Here is a 17,565-nt window from a genome sequence, read left to right on the forward strand (position 1 = left end):
ATATAAAGAATCTGACACATCAGAAAAGAGTAGACAAATAAACACTGACAAGTTTTTAAAGTGCTTGTACACAAAGGTTAGAACTCTAAATAAAAAGATGGGTGAACTAGAGTGCCTCGTGTTAAAGGAGGATGTTGATATAATAGGCATCACAGAAACCTGGTGGAGTGAGGACAATCAATGGGACACAATCATTTCGGGGTACAAAATATATCGTAAGGACAGAACAGGTCATGTGGGGGGCGGAGTGGCACTATATGTGAGAAAAAATGTAGAATCAAATGAAATAAAAATCTTAAATGAATCCACATGTTCCATAGAATCTCTATGGACAGTAATTCCATGCTCTAATAAGAACATAACAGTAGGGATCTATTATCGACCACCTGACCAGGACAGTGATAGTGATGATGAAATACTAAGGGAGACTAGAGAGGCTATCAAAATAAAGAACTCAATAACAGTGGGGGATTTCAAGTATCCCCATATTGACTGGATACATGTCACCTCAGGACAAAATGCAGAGACAAAATTTCTAGATACTTTAAATGACTGCTTCTTGGAGCAGCTGGTTCAGGAACCCACAAGGGGAGAAGCGACTCTCGATCTAGTCCTGAGTACAGCGCAGGATCTGGTCCAAGAGGTAACTATAACAGGACCGCTTGGAAATAGTGACCATAATATAATAACATTTAACATTCCTGTGGTGGGAAGAACACCTCAACAGCCCAACACTGTGGCATTTAATTTCAGAAAGGGGAACTATGCAAAAATGAGGAGGTTAGTTAAACAGAAATTAAAAGGTACAGTGACTAGAGCAAGGGTGGGCAAACTTTTTGGCCTGACGGCCACATCGGGTTTCCAAAATTTTATGGAGGGCCGGTTAGGGGAGGTTGTGTCTCCCCAGACAGCCAGGCATGGCCCAGCCCCCGCCTCCTATCTGACCCCCTCCGCTTCTCGCCCCCGATGGCTCCCCTGGGACTCCTGCCCCATCCAACCCACCCTGTCCCTTGACGGCCCCCTCAGGACTCTTACCCCATCCACCACCCCGTTTCCTGTCCCCTGACCCCCCCCCGGAACCCCCACCCCGACTGCCCCCTACTGCCCCATCCAACCCGCCGTCTCATTCCTGACTTGCCCCCCGGGACTCCTGCCCCATCCAACCCTCCTGTCCCCCCCGACCACCCTGACCCCAATCCACACCCCCACCCTCTGACCACTCCCCTCAACTGCCCTGCCCTCTATCCAGCCCCCTTACCCCCTTACTGCGCCGCCCAGAGCACAGGGTCAGGCCGCGACTCTGCAACTGTGCTGCCAGGCCACCCAAAGCGTTGTGCCGGCAGCGCGGCGTGCTGAAGCTGCAGGGGAGGAGGGACAGCAGGAGAGGGGCTAGCCTCCCTGGCCAGGAGCTCAGGGGCCGGGCAGGATAGGCCCGCGGGCCGGATGTGGCCTGTAGGCCGTAGTTTGCCCACCTCTGGACTAGAGTGAAATCCCTGCAAGCTGCATGGACACTTTTCAAAGACACCATAATAGAGGCTCAACTTAAATGTATACCCCAAACTAAAAAACACAGTAAAAGAACTAAAAAAGAGCCACTGTGGTTTAACAACCATGTAAAAGAAGCAGTGAGAGATAAAAAGGCATCTTTTAGAAAGTGGAAGTCGAATCCTATTGAGGTAAATAGAAAGGAGCATAAACACTGCCCAATTAAATGTAAAAAATGTAATAAGAAAAGCCAAAAAGGAGTTTGAAGAACAGCTAGCCAAAAACTCAAAAAGATAATAACAAAATGTTTTTTAAGTATATCAGAAGCCGGAAGCCTGCTAAACAACCAGTGGGGTCCCTAGACGATCGAGATACAAAAGGAGCACTTAAAGAGGATAAAGTCATCGCAGAGAAACTAAATTAATTCTTTGCTTCAGTCTTCACGGCTGCAGATGTTAGGGAGATTCCCAAAACCTGAGCTTTTGTAGGTGACAAATTTGAGGAATTATCATAGATTGAAGTATCAGTAGAGGAGGTTTTGGAATTAATTGAGAAACTTAACAGTAACAATCACCGGGACCATATGGCATTCACCCAAGAGTTCTGAAAGAACTCAAATGTGAAATTGCAGAACTATTAACTATGATTTGTAACCTGTCCTTTAAATCAGCTTCTGTACCCAAGGACTGGAAGATAGCTAATGTAACACCAATATTTAAGAAGGGCTCCAGAGGTGATCCTGGCAATTATAGACCGGTAAGTCTAACATCAGTACCGGGCAAATTAGTTGAAACAATAGTAAAGAATAAAATTGTTAGACACATAGAAGAACAGAAATTGTTGCACAAAAGTCAACATGGTTTCTGTAAAGGGAGATCATGTCTTACTAATCTATTAGAGTTCTTTGAGGGGGTCAGCAAACATGTGGACATAGTGTACTTAGATTTCCAAAAAGCCTTTCACAAGGTCCCTCACCAAAGGTTCTTACGTAAATTAAATTGTCATGGGATAATTGGGATGATCCTTTCATGGATTGAGAACTGGTTAAAAGACAGGGAACAAAGGGTAGGAATAAATGGTAAATTTTCAGAATGGAGAGGGATAACTAGTGGTGTTCCTCAACGGTCAATCCTAGGACCAATCCTATTCAACTTATTCATAAATGATCTGGAGAAAGGGATAAACAGTGAGGTGGCAAAGTTTGCAGATGATACTAAACTGCTCAAGATAGTTAAGACCAAAGCAGACTGTGAAGAACTTCAAAAAGATCTCATAAAACTAAGTGATTGCGCAACAAAATGGCAAATGAAATTTAATGTGAATAAATGTAAAGTCATGCACATTGGAAAAATAACCCCAACTATACATACAATATGATGGGGGCTAATTTAGCTATAACTAATCAGGATAAAGATCTTCGAGTCATTGTGGATAATTCTCTGAAGATGTCCACGCAGTGTGCAGCGGCAGTCAAAAAAAGCAACCGGGATGTTAGGAATCATTAAAAAAGGGATGGAGAATATCTTATTGCCCTTATATAAATCCATGGTACGCCCACATTTTGAATACTGCATAGAGATGTGGTCCCCTCATCTCAAAAAAGATATACTGGCATTAGAAAAGGTTCAGAGAAGGGCAACTACAATGATTCAGAGTTTGGAACAGGTCCCATATGAGGAGAGATTAAAGAGGCTAGGACTTTTCAGCTTGGAAAAGAGGAGACTAAGAGGGGATATGATAGAGGTATATAAAATCACGTGTGGTGTGTAGAAAGTGAATAAGGAAAAATTATTTACTTGTTCCCATAATAGAAGAACTAGGGGCCACCAAATGAAATTAATGGGCAGCAGCTTTAAAACAAAAAGAAGTTCTTCACTCAGAGCACAGTCAACCTGTGGAACCCCTTGTGTGAGGAGGCTGTGAAGGCTAGGACTATAACAGGGTTTAAAAAAGAACTGGATAAATTCATGGAGGTTAAGTCCATTAATGGTTATTAGGCAGGATGGGTAAGGAATGGTATACCTAGCCTCTATTTGTCAGAGGGTAGAGATGGATGGCAGGAGAGAGATCACTTGATCATTACCTGTTAGGTTCACTCCCTCTGGGGCATCTGGCATTGACCACTATCAGTAGACAGGATAGTGGGCTGGATGGACCTTTGGTCTGACCCAGTATGGCCAATCTTATGTTCTTATCCTTTAACCATTCAATAACCCTCTTTCCCTTCTTTTTTATATCATTAAACCTTTAATTTTTAGCTACTAAAGGATTGGCATCAGTGTGATTATTGGGTAATATCCGAGTTATATATTGACCAGGTTAAGTGGCTGATCCCTTGGGATTGGAAGGACTCTACATCTGATTAAATTGTTTTCAGTAACCACTCATCATAAAGCCCAGTGTGTCTGGGAGGTGAGCCAAGGACTGGAAAGCCTAAGGAAATCACATTTTTGACTTCTTGTTAACCAGTGTGGTGATACAGAAATTCATTCTTCTTACTGGCTCGGTATAATCTAATGATAGAATAACTACCAATTTTGGGTGAGTCTGCCTTATTTCTCAAGAGTCTATCCTGAATTTGGCATTCTTAGCTGTGACCCACTGAGGCACAGTGAGACCTCCTAAAGGGGGAAAACACGGATAGTGACATGGCCAGAGGGCCAAACCATGAAGAAGGCACTGCGGTTCCTGAGGCTACAAGGGGGGATGCAGGTGAATGTAGAGACAAAGTGATGGTGTGCAAACTAAGGAAGGGGAGGGTTGTCAGCCTCGAGCAATGCTCAGAGTGACCAGGAGAAGGCACCAGCCCAGTGGTGAGTGATGTGCCCCAACACACCTGCGTAGTCAAGGTCAGAGATGGAAAACGAGTGGGAAAGGGCACACCCCTAAAAATGTTGATTGGTCTTTCCAAAAGTTCAGTCAGGAAAGCACCCTTGCAGGTACGTTAATTGGAATCCAGAGAATACTTGATTGGAAGATACACAGACTTCAGCTATCCCTGTAAGCATCTGAGGTGAAGACTGTTTGATGCTGATCTTTACTTGATCTCTGGAATAGTCATAGACAACTCAATTGTCCAGGTAAGGGAATACCTGAATGCCAATGTTTCTGAGGTGAGCTGCTCCTACTGCCATGCATTTGGTAAACACCCTTAGGGCAGATGAAAGACCAAAAAGGAGGACAGTATATTGGCAATGAAGGCCTACAAACTTCAGATACTTTCTATGGCTTGGATGGGTTGTCAAATGAAAGCAGGCACTTTGGCAATTGAGAGCAGCATACAGTCACTGGAATTGAGAGATGGAATGATGGATGCCAGGGGAGCATGGAGCTGAATCTCTTGGTCTAACCTCAGCACTGAGCAGATCGTGAGGAATGTTCTTAGAGACACTTCAGTGGCCTTTTTAAGACATGAAGTGCTCTTTTTGAATTTTGTGACAGATTTAGGTCTCAATTCTTTGCGAAAGGAACCCAGAGACAGGGAGTACTTCCTCTTTTCACAGTGGAAGGATTAAGCTTTTTCAGATTTTTGAGAGAAGTGGAGAGGCACTTCCAGCAGGACAGGTATGGGATTTTATGATCTCAGATACTTTGCAAGAGGGGCAATGAGTAAACTCCAGAGGTCCTGGCATAACCTCTCAGTCTGAAAAGAAGAGATCTCTGTTTGCAGGGTGCAGAAAAAACCCTCCATAAAATGATTAAACAATAAAGAATTGTTAAAATGGGTACTACTGTCTCACTAGTTGCACTTGTGAATGATCTGTTTACAAAAGAGAAACATCTCAATATGAGAGGGAAAACCATGAAAGAGCACACGGAGTTTCTCATTGCCTCTGGCTGCTTGTTAGAAGAACAGAAGGAGGGGTTGGAGCGGGTGACCCTGTATACACTTGCCTGGGGCCATGAGGAAGTGTAGAAAGTATTTTCCACCCTCACAGGTATTGCTACAGAGAACTGTCTGGCTCACCCGCACTGGACATAAACACACCTAAGTGGAAGAGATGTGCAATCACTCAAAGAAGAATTAATCTTTTTTTAAAAGGTGGGAGGAGGAGACATGCTCTTCAGAACAATCCCCTGATTTTAAAAAAATGGTTTCAAATAATTTTTTTAAAATAACACTGTAATAAAGCAAACATGCTGCTAATAAGAGAAAGATAAGAATATTTAATTAAAATTAAGCAACTATGGCTCAGAAATGCTTAGTACCCAAGCCATAGTACTGTGACAGTCTAGAATATGAAGACAAATCTGAATGGGCAGACTATTTATGGCTAAGTCTCTAATTTTCTCATACATGTTATCCATACATACATGTTATGAATAATTACTTGGTCCCTAACATCTTTGTTCAATTTCCATGCCCTCGACAACTTAATGTTTCAAACCAAGATTTATTAACTATATATTGTGGATTGAATTTATAAAATAAAGTAAATTATAAAAATACAAAATCTTACTTGGCATCTTGTAAAAAAGTCTTTTCGCACTGCCATCATTGGTCTGTAAATATTTACTGTCTGAAGACCAGTCCATATGAGTGATGAAACTTACAGATCCAACACATTCCCCAACTTTTTTGTACCGCTGAACAACACCATAAATATCAACAGAGCTGTCATTGGAGCCAACAGCAAGGAAAGTCCCATCTGGTGAATATTTTAATTCATGAATGGCTTCTTTCCTGTCTTTAATATGAACAACCTCTGTCATATCCCTGTAAGGGAGAAAGAAAATGTGTCACAAGCACAAAAGAGAATATCATCTTGTTGTCAAGCTCACTGTTTCAAGAATGTGGCTGACAAAATTTTCTTCTGAATTCAGAAATTTTACTATTCCTTGTACAAATGTACTTTTTTCATATGCTTTCAGAGTAATGACTAGACATAAATAGTCCGTGAACCTGTGTTTAAAATTTAAGTTTAAATACTTTCTTAGCATGTTTTCTACATAAAATAAAACAGAAATATGCACAGATTATTTAAGAAAAAGTTTATAATTTATTTATAATTTTCTAATCTTTGTACCTACCTGACTCTAAGTACAGTGAAAGAGCCATCCTTCATGCCAAGTGCAAGATGGATTCCATCAGTACTAACAGCTGCACAGCGAATTGGTTCTTCCATATTGCACCGTGCAATCAATGCATGGTCTATTAGGCTCCAAATTCTAAAATAAAATATTAAATAAAATCATATAAGGAATGGCTGTTTTCCAATAAAAAAAGTGAAGATTTCAACTTCATAGAATATATTCGGAATGCAGCACTACAGCTATATTCTGAAGTCATTTGCTATCAACAACTTCCAAAACTAACAAAGTTACAAGCTTTGCATACAGCAATGAGTGCCTGTATATTTGAGAGTACGATTGAGTACCCAATTCGTGAATCTGCAGAGGCAGACTCATTTTGTTTGAAAGAACAGTACTTATTTGTAAAACCTGAATTTTCTATTGCTTAAAGTGTATACTATTCATTTAGTTAAAGATTATTGAATGAACAACTGAAAATTTTACAACACAAATGCCTCCCTTTCTGTTAATTATTTATCATTCATAATGTAGCACAACTTTCTGCATGTCACCAGATACCAATATAATTTCTAACTTATACTAATTCATGCCTTTTCAAGCATGGAATTTTACAGTTGCATGTTAATTAATTTTTTATTATATTAGTGTAACTCCTAGCAGATTAGCAAAAAATGACACTACACTTAATTTGAAAAATGTTAAAAAAAAACTCTGTAAAGGAGAATAATTTGCTAGGATTTATTGGACTGTAGCCTTATTTAACAAATATAAATACATTAAGTTACATTAAGTAAACAAAAATGTCAAGTCTGAAATGCAATTCTATCACATTTAAAAAAAACATGATGTAAATAAGAATTATAAGGTACTGTACCATAACAGCCCAAAAGAAGGCATCTCAGTAATGCCTGATATAGTTTGGATGAAAGGTTCACTAAAGACATCAGGCAAAATTATTTAACTTGGGAGTTGTGGATGCTTCACAGCACCTCTGAAAGTTAAATCACTTCTTAGATACTCAAATATAAATTTAGGTGTGTAACTTTAGTTACCCAAGTTTGAAAATGTTGGTACTCATCTTATTTACTATCATTGAAATTATGAAAGTAATCCCTTCCACCATTTGAGTTCAAATTAAGGCCTTGATTTCCATTTTGAAAACTACCCATTTCTGCCACTGTTTTCAGACCTCCATCAGCAAAGTAATCAGTATTTAGAGTTAAAGAATAAATTATGTTGGTTCAATACCACAATATGACATGCCATAAATCATTTTGCATTTTTACATTTCAATTGTTTTTCTAAAGATGAAGTCTCATCTATAAAGCTATACATAATCTGGGTGGGAAACTTTAGTTTGGTGTATTATTGTTGGTCATTTTGTTGTTGGGGGGAGAGGGGGGGCACTGTTGTTGTTACTAACCTCACTGATCGGTCATCACTTCCAGTCATGGCCAATGGTTTTGTAGGATGGACTGCCAGAGCCCACAGCTCTCCTTCACAGTGACCCTGCATGATCAGGAAAGGCTTATTGCGTTCATGCACAACAATCTCAAAAATTTCACTGTCTTGTGTCCCAACTAGGATATGGTCTCCTCGCCAGCAAACACTTCTCACAGACAGACCTATGGGAAAAATATATGTATAGGCACTTTGTTATGAACCACTTAAAATTTCACACAGATCGCATAGCTGTCAAAACCTTAAAAGAAAGAAAACAACCAGAAATTAACCTGCATAATAAATACTATCTTATTCTTTCAGCCATGGACAAACTTTTTACCACAGCAGACCACACATCCATCACTACCTTAAGGATGCCAGCCTTAACCTCTTGCATTGCCATACATCTAATAGAAAGAGTGAGCCTTGCATATTGGAGAGCAAAGTAAAAAAACGTGTAGTCAAATCTTAACATAACAAAAGCATCATCCAGCACATTGACATTTGCATATAAAAGTGTATGTTTTAATCCATCTAATTCCTAAACATATAAAATAATATACTGAATATGAGTCACATACTCCAACTACTAATCAAAGAGCACACTCATATTTCTGACGGAGCTGGCAGAGACTACATGAACAACATCAACAGAGATATCAATGGGATGTGTTATTCTTAACTTTCATAAGAATTACAGGTAAGCAGAAAGTTAAAGTTAAAGGACAAGTGTCTTTTCATCTCACAAGTCTGTCTACTCAAGGTTGCCTTCCACAATCATCAACAAAACAACCAGTATATCATCTGATTATCAGAAGAAGCTAATCAAGGTGAAAGAGTGAAAAATAGATCCTACTGGCAACAATATATAGAGTAGGGTGGGCTTGGGGACTGGTCTGCATATTTTGGTACCTAAATACGTATCCTAATTTTCAGTGGAGTTGAGCACCCACAAGTTACACTGAGTTGAGGGCAGTTAAAGGTGACCAGCTATTCTGAAAACCAGATAACTTTTATTTAGTTTCCTGAATATGGATTTAGGTGCCTAACTCTAGGCATGCCAAAATTCTTAAATTTTGGCTTTAGTCAATAGTGTCTACTATACAAGCAATTTTACCAGTTTCAAGTAGGCATTCCTGCCTTTTCTCACTCCTGCTTTTTCTCAGTCCTTTTGGCAGTGGGCATCAAAGAGGAAGTTTGCCAAGGATTTTTGTAGGCTCCAAGATGGCATCATAATTGGTAAAACCACACAAGCAGGACACACAGTATGCAAAATATCCACTAACTTGTGTGGATTGCCCTGGACTAGTGCTACCTGAATACCAAGGGAAGTGGCTATATTTTTCATAAATTCCTGTTATGTTATATAATTATCCAAAAATGGGGAGAATCATTCAGAGACAATGGTCTCATCCAGGGAGAAACAAATGGGTAGATAAGCACTGTAGTGTACCTCTGTTCTGCAGTCTCCTGAATCTTTGAACTGGAAGGGTCAGCTGAAGGAAGCAACTGAAAGAGGCACATCCTCTGCTTACCGGGTACTGGAATCGGTACTGAGATTGGTATCAGATACAGTATATCGCCTTGATGGAGATTTATTGGTACATGGTGTGATGTTATATGATTAAAATATAACCATGTAGATCATTGTTGCTACCATTGTTATATAATTGCAACAAATCTTGTACAAAGTGTGTCAAGTAAGGTGTCAATAGAAAAGTTATGGTTTGCTGAATATGATTATTCTATTTTTATGCATGTATCCTTTTTCTATCTGAAGTTATGAATATTGATTATGTACCTGTATTTCAAATATGTTTGCTCCAGTGCTATCACCCACAGGGTAATTTTCATGCAGTCTGGCCAGCAGAAGGGACTATTCAAATTGAATGGCCCATCAAAGAACACTTAACTCACAATGGATCACAGAAGAGGCTTATCCACACCTGATGGACTTTCTTGTGAATGTTCTAGAATATGGATAATGGCCTCTGCTATGACTCAGCGAAGCATGCAACGGCATGTGACTAGATCATGTAACCAGATCATGTGACCCTAAATGCCATCTTGTTACCTGTTTTTTTCCAAAAACTGAATATGAGTCACGTAGCCCAACTTCTAATCAAAGGGCACACTCATATTTCTGACAGAGCTGGCAGAGACTACATGGGATTGAGGACCTTCCAATCATTTGGGAACAACCAGAGACTTGACTTAAGCCAAGTAGTTTATTTCATCACTGCTTCAAGCCTGATCCAAGGACCTTGTAATTATTGTATGTATTTGATTCCTTTAACCCATTTTAAATCTCACCTCTTTCTTTTTATAAATAAACCTTTAGATATTAGATACTAAAGAATTGGCAACAGTGTGATTAATGGGTAAGATCTGAGTTATATATTGACCTGGGTATGTGGCTGGTCCTTTGGGATCAGAAGAACCCTTTGATTGATTAAATTGGTTTTAAATAACCACTCATCATTAAGTCTAATGTCTGGGTTTTGAATCCAGGACTGGAATACCTAAGGAGGTTGCATTTCTGATTTCTTGTTAGCCAGTGTGGTAAGACAGAAGTTTAATTTTGTTGCTGGATTGGTCTGTCTTATGGAAGAATAATCACCAGTTTTGGGGTGCATCTGTCCTATTTCTCAGCAGCATTTGGTATTCTCAGTTGTGACCCACTGAGGCACGGTGACACATGGTCTAGGCAATGAGGACCTAGAGTCCAGAGGAACCCCACAAGAATTTCCAAAAATACCACTGTTGGACCTGATATGGTACCAGGGACCAGCTGCAAGACATCCTGTCCCTGGACCTGCTCCTATAAGAATGATGGTACCGAGATTTTGATTTGTATGAAGAGGAACAAGGAGAGGCTCTAGTCCTTCTGTTATGGGATACTAATGAAACTCCTCCCACATCAGCAATGAATCTAAAACAGAGGGAAAGAAGGTCCCTGACTGCAACATAGGTCTCAGGTGTTGTTGTACCAAGAGCATAGTGTGTACCTCAGATGAAATCAAAGCTGTTAAAGGTCCCGGCAATAGAGTCAGTCTCAATGGTACTGAAAGTGGTGCCAGAAGTAACAACTTGACATTGGTAAACAACAAATGTGACACTGGGGAATGTTTAGCTAGGGCTGGCTTATTTCTAAACTCAGTACCAGACTTTTTTCTGTGAGTTTGTCAGTGACCTGGCTCTCAAAAAGGAACTGGGCTTCTTCTGGCTAGGGGCATTTAAAGTATCCATCTTCTGGTGTTTACACAGTACCAAAGAAGGAGAATGCCTTCTGCCTGGTTCCCTTTGATGAGGATCCCTCCAAGTCCAGCAGTGCACTTTGAGATAGAGTAAAATGTGAACCCCCATGTACCGAGTGGCTGGGTTCCGAGTGAGGGTGCAAAGCTGCCTCTATCAGGATATGGTGAAAATGAATTTACCTCAACTTCTTGGCCCTGGTCTTAAACCCTTTACAGAAAGGGCACTTCTGCCTTACATGACCCTCTCCGAAATACTTTAAACATCTAGAATGAGGGTTGATAACTGGCATAGGTACGTTACAGTCAGAATAGAGTTTAAATCCTGGGGATTTAGGCACACTCCTGTACTGAGCTTTAAGCCTGAAGTATGTATGTGTGTGTGTGTGTGTGTGTGTGTGTGTGTGTGCGCGCGTGTGTGTATATATATATATAACACTAGACAAATTTCTAAAACAGGTACCATAAGCTATCACTATAATCAACTAACAAACTATGTACAATAGGAACTAGAAACAATTTCTCTAAGAGAAGGGGAAAAGTGTGACAAGCACACACATTCTCCCATTACCAACTACGAACAGTAAAAAGGAACTGAAGGGGATTTTCCCATTTATACCCTTAGTTAGCAGCATGAGTGTGCAGAGGGTGCAGACACTATCCCAACAGGTAGTTCTCTGAGAAAAAAAGTTCTCTGACTGCTGTGCACTGGCATGCATACACCTACAGTGAAATGGACATGTGCAAGCACTCAAAAAAGAAACTATGTACCCTCGGCATGGAGTTCTCTTTAGGGGATGCTCAGGACTCAGGTCTAGATGGCCTGCTTCTTCCGGGAGGCAAGTTGAGAGAGGAAGATAGGTGGGAGAGAGGCCCCCACTCTCCAATTTAATAAAAATATCTAGAGGAAATTTCACAAATGGAATTTTGTGGAGTTTTCCAACCTCACCCAAGGGTTCCTCCCACATATTTTCCCAACACAGAGAATATAATTGGGCTCAATAGCTTCTGTTGTTATTACTGCTACTATTTTGGAAATGACGGAAAAACAGCAAAGAACAAACTAGGGGAAATCTGTCTAACACCCACCCCTGGAAAGTTCTTAAAAGTGTTTTGGTGGTTAGTTGTGTTGTTGGTAAACCCCTCTTTGAATTTAAAAATAAAACTTCTTTTTTGTATACAATAAGATAACAAATACGAGATTATCTGATATCAGTTGGAAAAAATCTCCCCATTATTCAATATTAGAGTTGAATGTTCAGATGGAAACAAAGATAAAAACATCATGCTTACAGAGAAATTCGACCAATAACTCATTTTTATAGGTAAGATGCAATAAATTATATTAGAGGTGGAAATTAAATACTTTGTGTTTTTTTTAAATGGTGCTATGTAATATAACCAAAGAGTCATTTTGTGAAGTTGGAAAAACAGAAGTAGGATATCTTTAAATTAGCCTTTGGGAATAGTCAGATGCTTGTGGAAGACAAGAGTTTTAGCCAGATAAAAAAGGTGAAAGTTGACAACACAGTCATCTTGGTACACTTGATGAAGTAGATGTCTACACAGTAACTTAGTCTGCACCAGGTGAGGTATAAATTGTAATGCACACCAACGTTGCCCACACTAACTGGCCTGGCCCATGTTGATCCTAGCACACCAGAAGTTCTTCAGTGTGTGTTAATGTAGTCCTGTTTCAAACAGTAACATTATTGCACAGAAGAGAACTTTTAGTGCATACCAGTAGGGTCCACATGGTCCAGTTAGTGTGCAACATGCTGGTGCAAAGTAAAATTTACACCCCAGATATTGTAAACTAAAGCACCTTAGAGACTAAACAGCAGCAAAACAATAATTTTAAGAATGCTGGAAATGAAAAGTGGCAAAAATACTTAATTCTGCTTTTGAACATCTAAATGAATTAGATGAGGGAATGAAAAACCTTCAATAATAAGGGCTTTGAAGAGCACAGCATTATTAAAACTTCTCAGTAGGAGTGGCGAGACTTATATTCACTGTCTGCTCGTGCCCAACCCAATGCACTTTCCTCAAGGTGAATACGACTTTTAAGGGGGGAAAGCAGGAGCAAAAAGGCCTGCAGCAGGATCCATCCAGAAGTTCAGGTCTGTGGGGCTGCCTCAGAACAATATAGAGAGCTCAGTGAAGCCTGGGAGCAAATGCAGTGCAATTGGAACATTCAGAAAATTATGGGGTAAACTGATAAATTCTACTGAGCATGTACAAATGGTGACCTTTTGCAGATTATAACTCTTCCAAATCCGGGCAGATTTTTACAACTACCAGCAAGATGCAACTCTGCCAAATGTCAAGATTTTGCCTTTGTTGCAAATCACAGATGTGCTATAAGTAGCTTTGCCACTAACCTAATTCTAAAAAATGGCCAAACAGTTTTTTCCTCAATTCCCCTCCCCGCAATTCTTTTTTTTTTAAATTTAACAAGAGACAATTGACAACAAGAAGTGTTTGGCGACCTCAGTACAGAAGTCACTACTGCACTATTTACATTTTTCTTTTTCTAAAATAGAAAGATGTGTAATTTTGTTAGAGATGAAAATAACATTTGAATTAGAGAAATCACTGGGAGAAAAAGAGGGAAGATATTTTCTAATAAGAGGTTTTTTAGAAGGGAAAATAGTGATAACTGAAGTTCAGAGACAATTGTCATATTATTTTGAATATTAGTTGCGTTTTCAAAAGGAGAGATAATAGGAGAAAATTTTAATGTTAAAATTGATTCAATAATATACAGATCTACTTAAAATCTAACTCAGAGCACTGGAACATATCTTAAGAATCATATTAGAAATAATGGGTTAACAAAGGCTTGGAGATGGAAACACAGAAGAGAACCACCATACTTTTTCATTAATTCTTACCAAATATACTTAAAATTAGATTACCTCTTTCTAACTCAAAGGTGAAAATCTAATAATAAAGACATTACTTGGAACCCAGATTGGGCTTTAAATGGGAACTTTAATACATTATTATAGGATGTAATAATAAGTAATATTGAAAAAAGAAACTACACAATATTTTGAAGCAAATATTCCTGGGGGCATCTTCCATAACATAAAGTGGGTATCAGAAATAGTTAAACAACATGTTTTAAAAGCACTAGCTAGAGAAGGAGTGAACAAATTAATGAAGGAATTGTTAGAATTAGAAAGAGAACAGGTAGAAAGATATAAAATGGTCTTCTTTTACATAGAGGTATCAGGATATTAGCTGATTAAACTTTCAAAGTGTATAGCAAGAGTTAATCTTTGCAATCATTTCAAACAGCGGTGGCCCTTTCAACCTATGGATAAGAGTAATGGCGAATGAAAGAAAAAATTATAAAACTTTTTGTGAACTTGTAAATTCCTTTTTTTTTTTCTTTTTCTTTTTTCTTTTTTTAAACTTTAAGATATATGAGCAGGTATCCTTATCTGTGCTGTAATAACTTTGCATTAAATACCACGTTCACAAAGTTCCACTAATGAAATTTCAGTAATTTCTGGCAGGTGATGCTAGTCTTATTTAAGATATCTGAAACCCTTAATCTTGCTGAATGCTAGATTGAAACAAGGGAAGAAGAAGCAAAAGAAAGCCTTATTAAAAAAAAAAGCTATTGTCCAAATACCTGCCTTTCCCCTGGAAAGGAAGTAGGGGAAAAAGCAGAGATTTGAATACATTTGGCTCTTGCTTAGAGACTCTGATTACGGTTGCCAGGATTCTGGTTGAAAAGGGAACCTGGCAATGTCTGGTTAGCACTGCTGACTGGACACGAAAAGCCCGGTTACCTGCAGTAACTGGTCTCTGCCACCAGGCGGGCAGGAAGAGAAGCAGCTGCCATTGGAGTCTGGAGGAACAGGTTTCAGAGTAGCAGCCATGTTAGTCTGTATCCACAAAAAGAAAAGGAGTACTCGTGGCATCTTAGAGACTAACAAATTTATTTGAGCATAAAGCTTTCGTGAGCTGCATCCAATGAAGTGAGCTGTAGCTCATGAAAGCTTATGCTCAAATAAATTTGTTAGTCTCTAAGGTGCCACGAGTACTCCTTTTCTTTTTTTTGGAGGAACAGTGGAGCACTCAGGAACGGCTCTGGCAGAGAGAGGTACCAGCAGCTCCCCCGTCCTGAGCGTAGCTCTCCCTGCCCCACTCACCCTTCCACTCCCAGATCATGTCTCTCCCTGCCCCACTCACCCCTCCACCCCCGGAGTGCAGCTCTCCTTCCCCTGCCCTGCCCCAGTCAACCCCTTTCCCCTGGAGCCTGGCTGTCTTGCCAATGTCATGCACAATCACCCCTCCACCCATACAGCCCTGCTCAGCTGGCAGAGGGAGGGTGGTGGAGAAAGCAGCGAGCGGTGGGGCGGGGCGGGTAAGAGAAGAGGAGCGGGGACGGGGCCTCAAGGGAAAGAGGTAGACCAAGGGGCAGGGAAGGTTCCGGCACTCAGTGTCCAGTTTTCACTACTTAGAAAGTTGGCCACCCTAACTGAGGTAGTCGTTTTTCTTGAACTGTTTCAGTATTGAGAAAGTGACTGTCCACTCCAGGTCATTTAAAATGGACCACAACCCATCTTGTTAGGATATCTCAGAATCTTAGTGGGGGTGCCAGGTCAATTACAGTTCAAATACAGTATGTTTATTTTACTATATATGAGAGCAGTTATTTATTGATACTAATATATTTGGCTAGCTCAAATCATCCTTCAATGTACTGGGATCTTGCACGACTGTAAAAAATAACAAGCAGCTTCAGCAATTGGCTGAGAGGCCTGCAACAGAAGTGCTACTGAAAGTGACAGTATGTTTCAGCATGTCTGAATTCTTTTCATGAGTTGGTATTGAATCAATATCTTAGGCCAATATAAGAAACAAATATTTTGCTGGAGGTGCCTCCTTTTCAATGTGTCATAAAACCGAGGACTTGAGATTATTTCATATGATAAGGCACCTTCGTGGTTATGTCTGACCGATGCTGAGTATGTAAGTGCTTTTATCGTTAGCCAAATTTCAGCACAGCTAATTGCAATCTGCCTATCAAAATGCCCTCTACAATTTCTGCTGCAATACACTAGTTCTCATTTCCTGTCCTCTATTGTTATACAGTGTTACTGCATACCGTGAAAAAGCTGCTGTGTTACAACATAAGGGTGGCTGCACCTCAGCAGTAAGAAAAGTTTTCACTCTATGTGCTGTAACTATTTCACAGAACTGTTGTGAGTCTTATTGAATATTTGAAGTGCTTAGTGATCCCCAGATGAATGGCCATTATATAAGTGCAAATTATTAATTCTTATAGTGCAAATAGATTGTTCATATTAATATACATATAAATTTATAAAACGTTTCCATTAACTTTTTTTTAAATAGACATTACTTTTTCAATCTATGAAGACCTTCCTTTTTGATGGTGTAACAAAAATGATAAGACTATTTTACCTTTATATCCCTGGTCTGTTTCCCTGAGATCAATCACAGTAATTGGTTTAAAATTTAAATCCCATAGACGAACACAGCCATCCCTGCCACCAGTGGCAAAACCTTCCTCACATGCATTCATGCTGAAAATTCCTGCCTATAAAGAAGAAAAAAAAGTTTAAAAATATGCAGTTTACAGTTACTATTATGCAAAGCAAAATTATTCTTCATAATGATAGGAAATAATTTCCCTTTTGTTATGTCATAGAAGACAACATAAATTATACAAGTACATGTTTTATAATTGAGAGAGTCAGAATATATGTAATAATTAAAGAACAATTTTTAGTATTATGGATATCCTCCCAGTGTTGTAATGGAATTGAAAGTGGTACAGAAAGAACTTCATAAGAACATAAGAATGGCCCTACTGGGTCAGACCAAATGTCCATCTAGCCCAGTATCCTGTCTTCCGACAGTGGCCAGTGCGAGGTCCCCCAGAGGGAATGAACAGAACAGGTAATCATCAAGTGATCCATCCCCTGTCACTCATTCCCAGCGAGGGAAAACAGAGGCTAGGAACACCATTCCTGCCCATCCTGGCTAATAGCCATTGATGGACTTATCCTCTATGAATTTATCTAGTTTTTTTTTGAACCCTGTTATGGTCTTGGCTTTCACAACATCCTTTGGCAAGGAGTTCCACAGGTTGTATGAAGAAATACTTCCTTTTATTTGTTTTAAACCTGCTGCCTATTAATTTCATTTGGTGACCCCTAGTTCTTGTGTTATGATAAATACTAAACAACACTTCCTTATCTACAGTAACTCCTTGCTTAACGTTGTAGTTATGTTCCTGAAAAATGTGACTTTAAGCGAAACGATGTTAAGCGAATCCAATTTCCCCATAAGAATTAACGTA

At 39.5% G+C, this 17,565-nt stretch overlaps 1 protein-coding gene across 3 annotated transcripts in view; it reads right to left on the minus strand.

Moving 5' to 3' along the window:
- The window catches only part of EML5 (EMAP like 5), a 326,380-nt gene that overhangs the window by 199,295 nt on the left and 109,520 nt on the right, over window positions 1–17,565 (minus strand). For all 3 annotated transcript variants that reach the window (XM_038404486.2, XM_038404485.2, XM_043517737.1), the window contains exons 6-9: window positions 16,665–16,800; window positions 7,943–8,144; window positions 6,517–6,654; window positions 5,946–6,202 (exon numbers count right to left, since the gene is read on the minus strand). In XM_038404486.2, coding sequence (XP_038260414.1) covers window positions 5,946–6,202; window positions 6,517–6,654; window positions 7,943–8,144; window positions 16,665–16,800 — 733 coding nt within the window. The remainder of the gene's footprint in view (window positions 1–5,945; window positions 6,203–6,516; window positions 6,655–7,942; window positions 8,145–16,664; window positions 16,801–17,565) is intronic.

This window comes from Dermochelys coriacea, chromosome 6 (assembly GCF_009764565.3).
Source record: "Dermochelys coriacea isolate rDerCor1 chromosome 6, rDerCor1.pri.v4, whole genome shotgun sequence".
Classification (NCBI taxonomy): Eukaryota; Metazoa; Chordata; order Testudines; family Dermochelyidae; genus Dermochelys; species Dermochelys coriacea.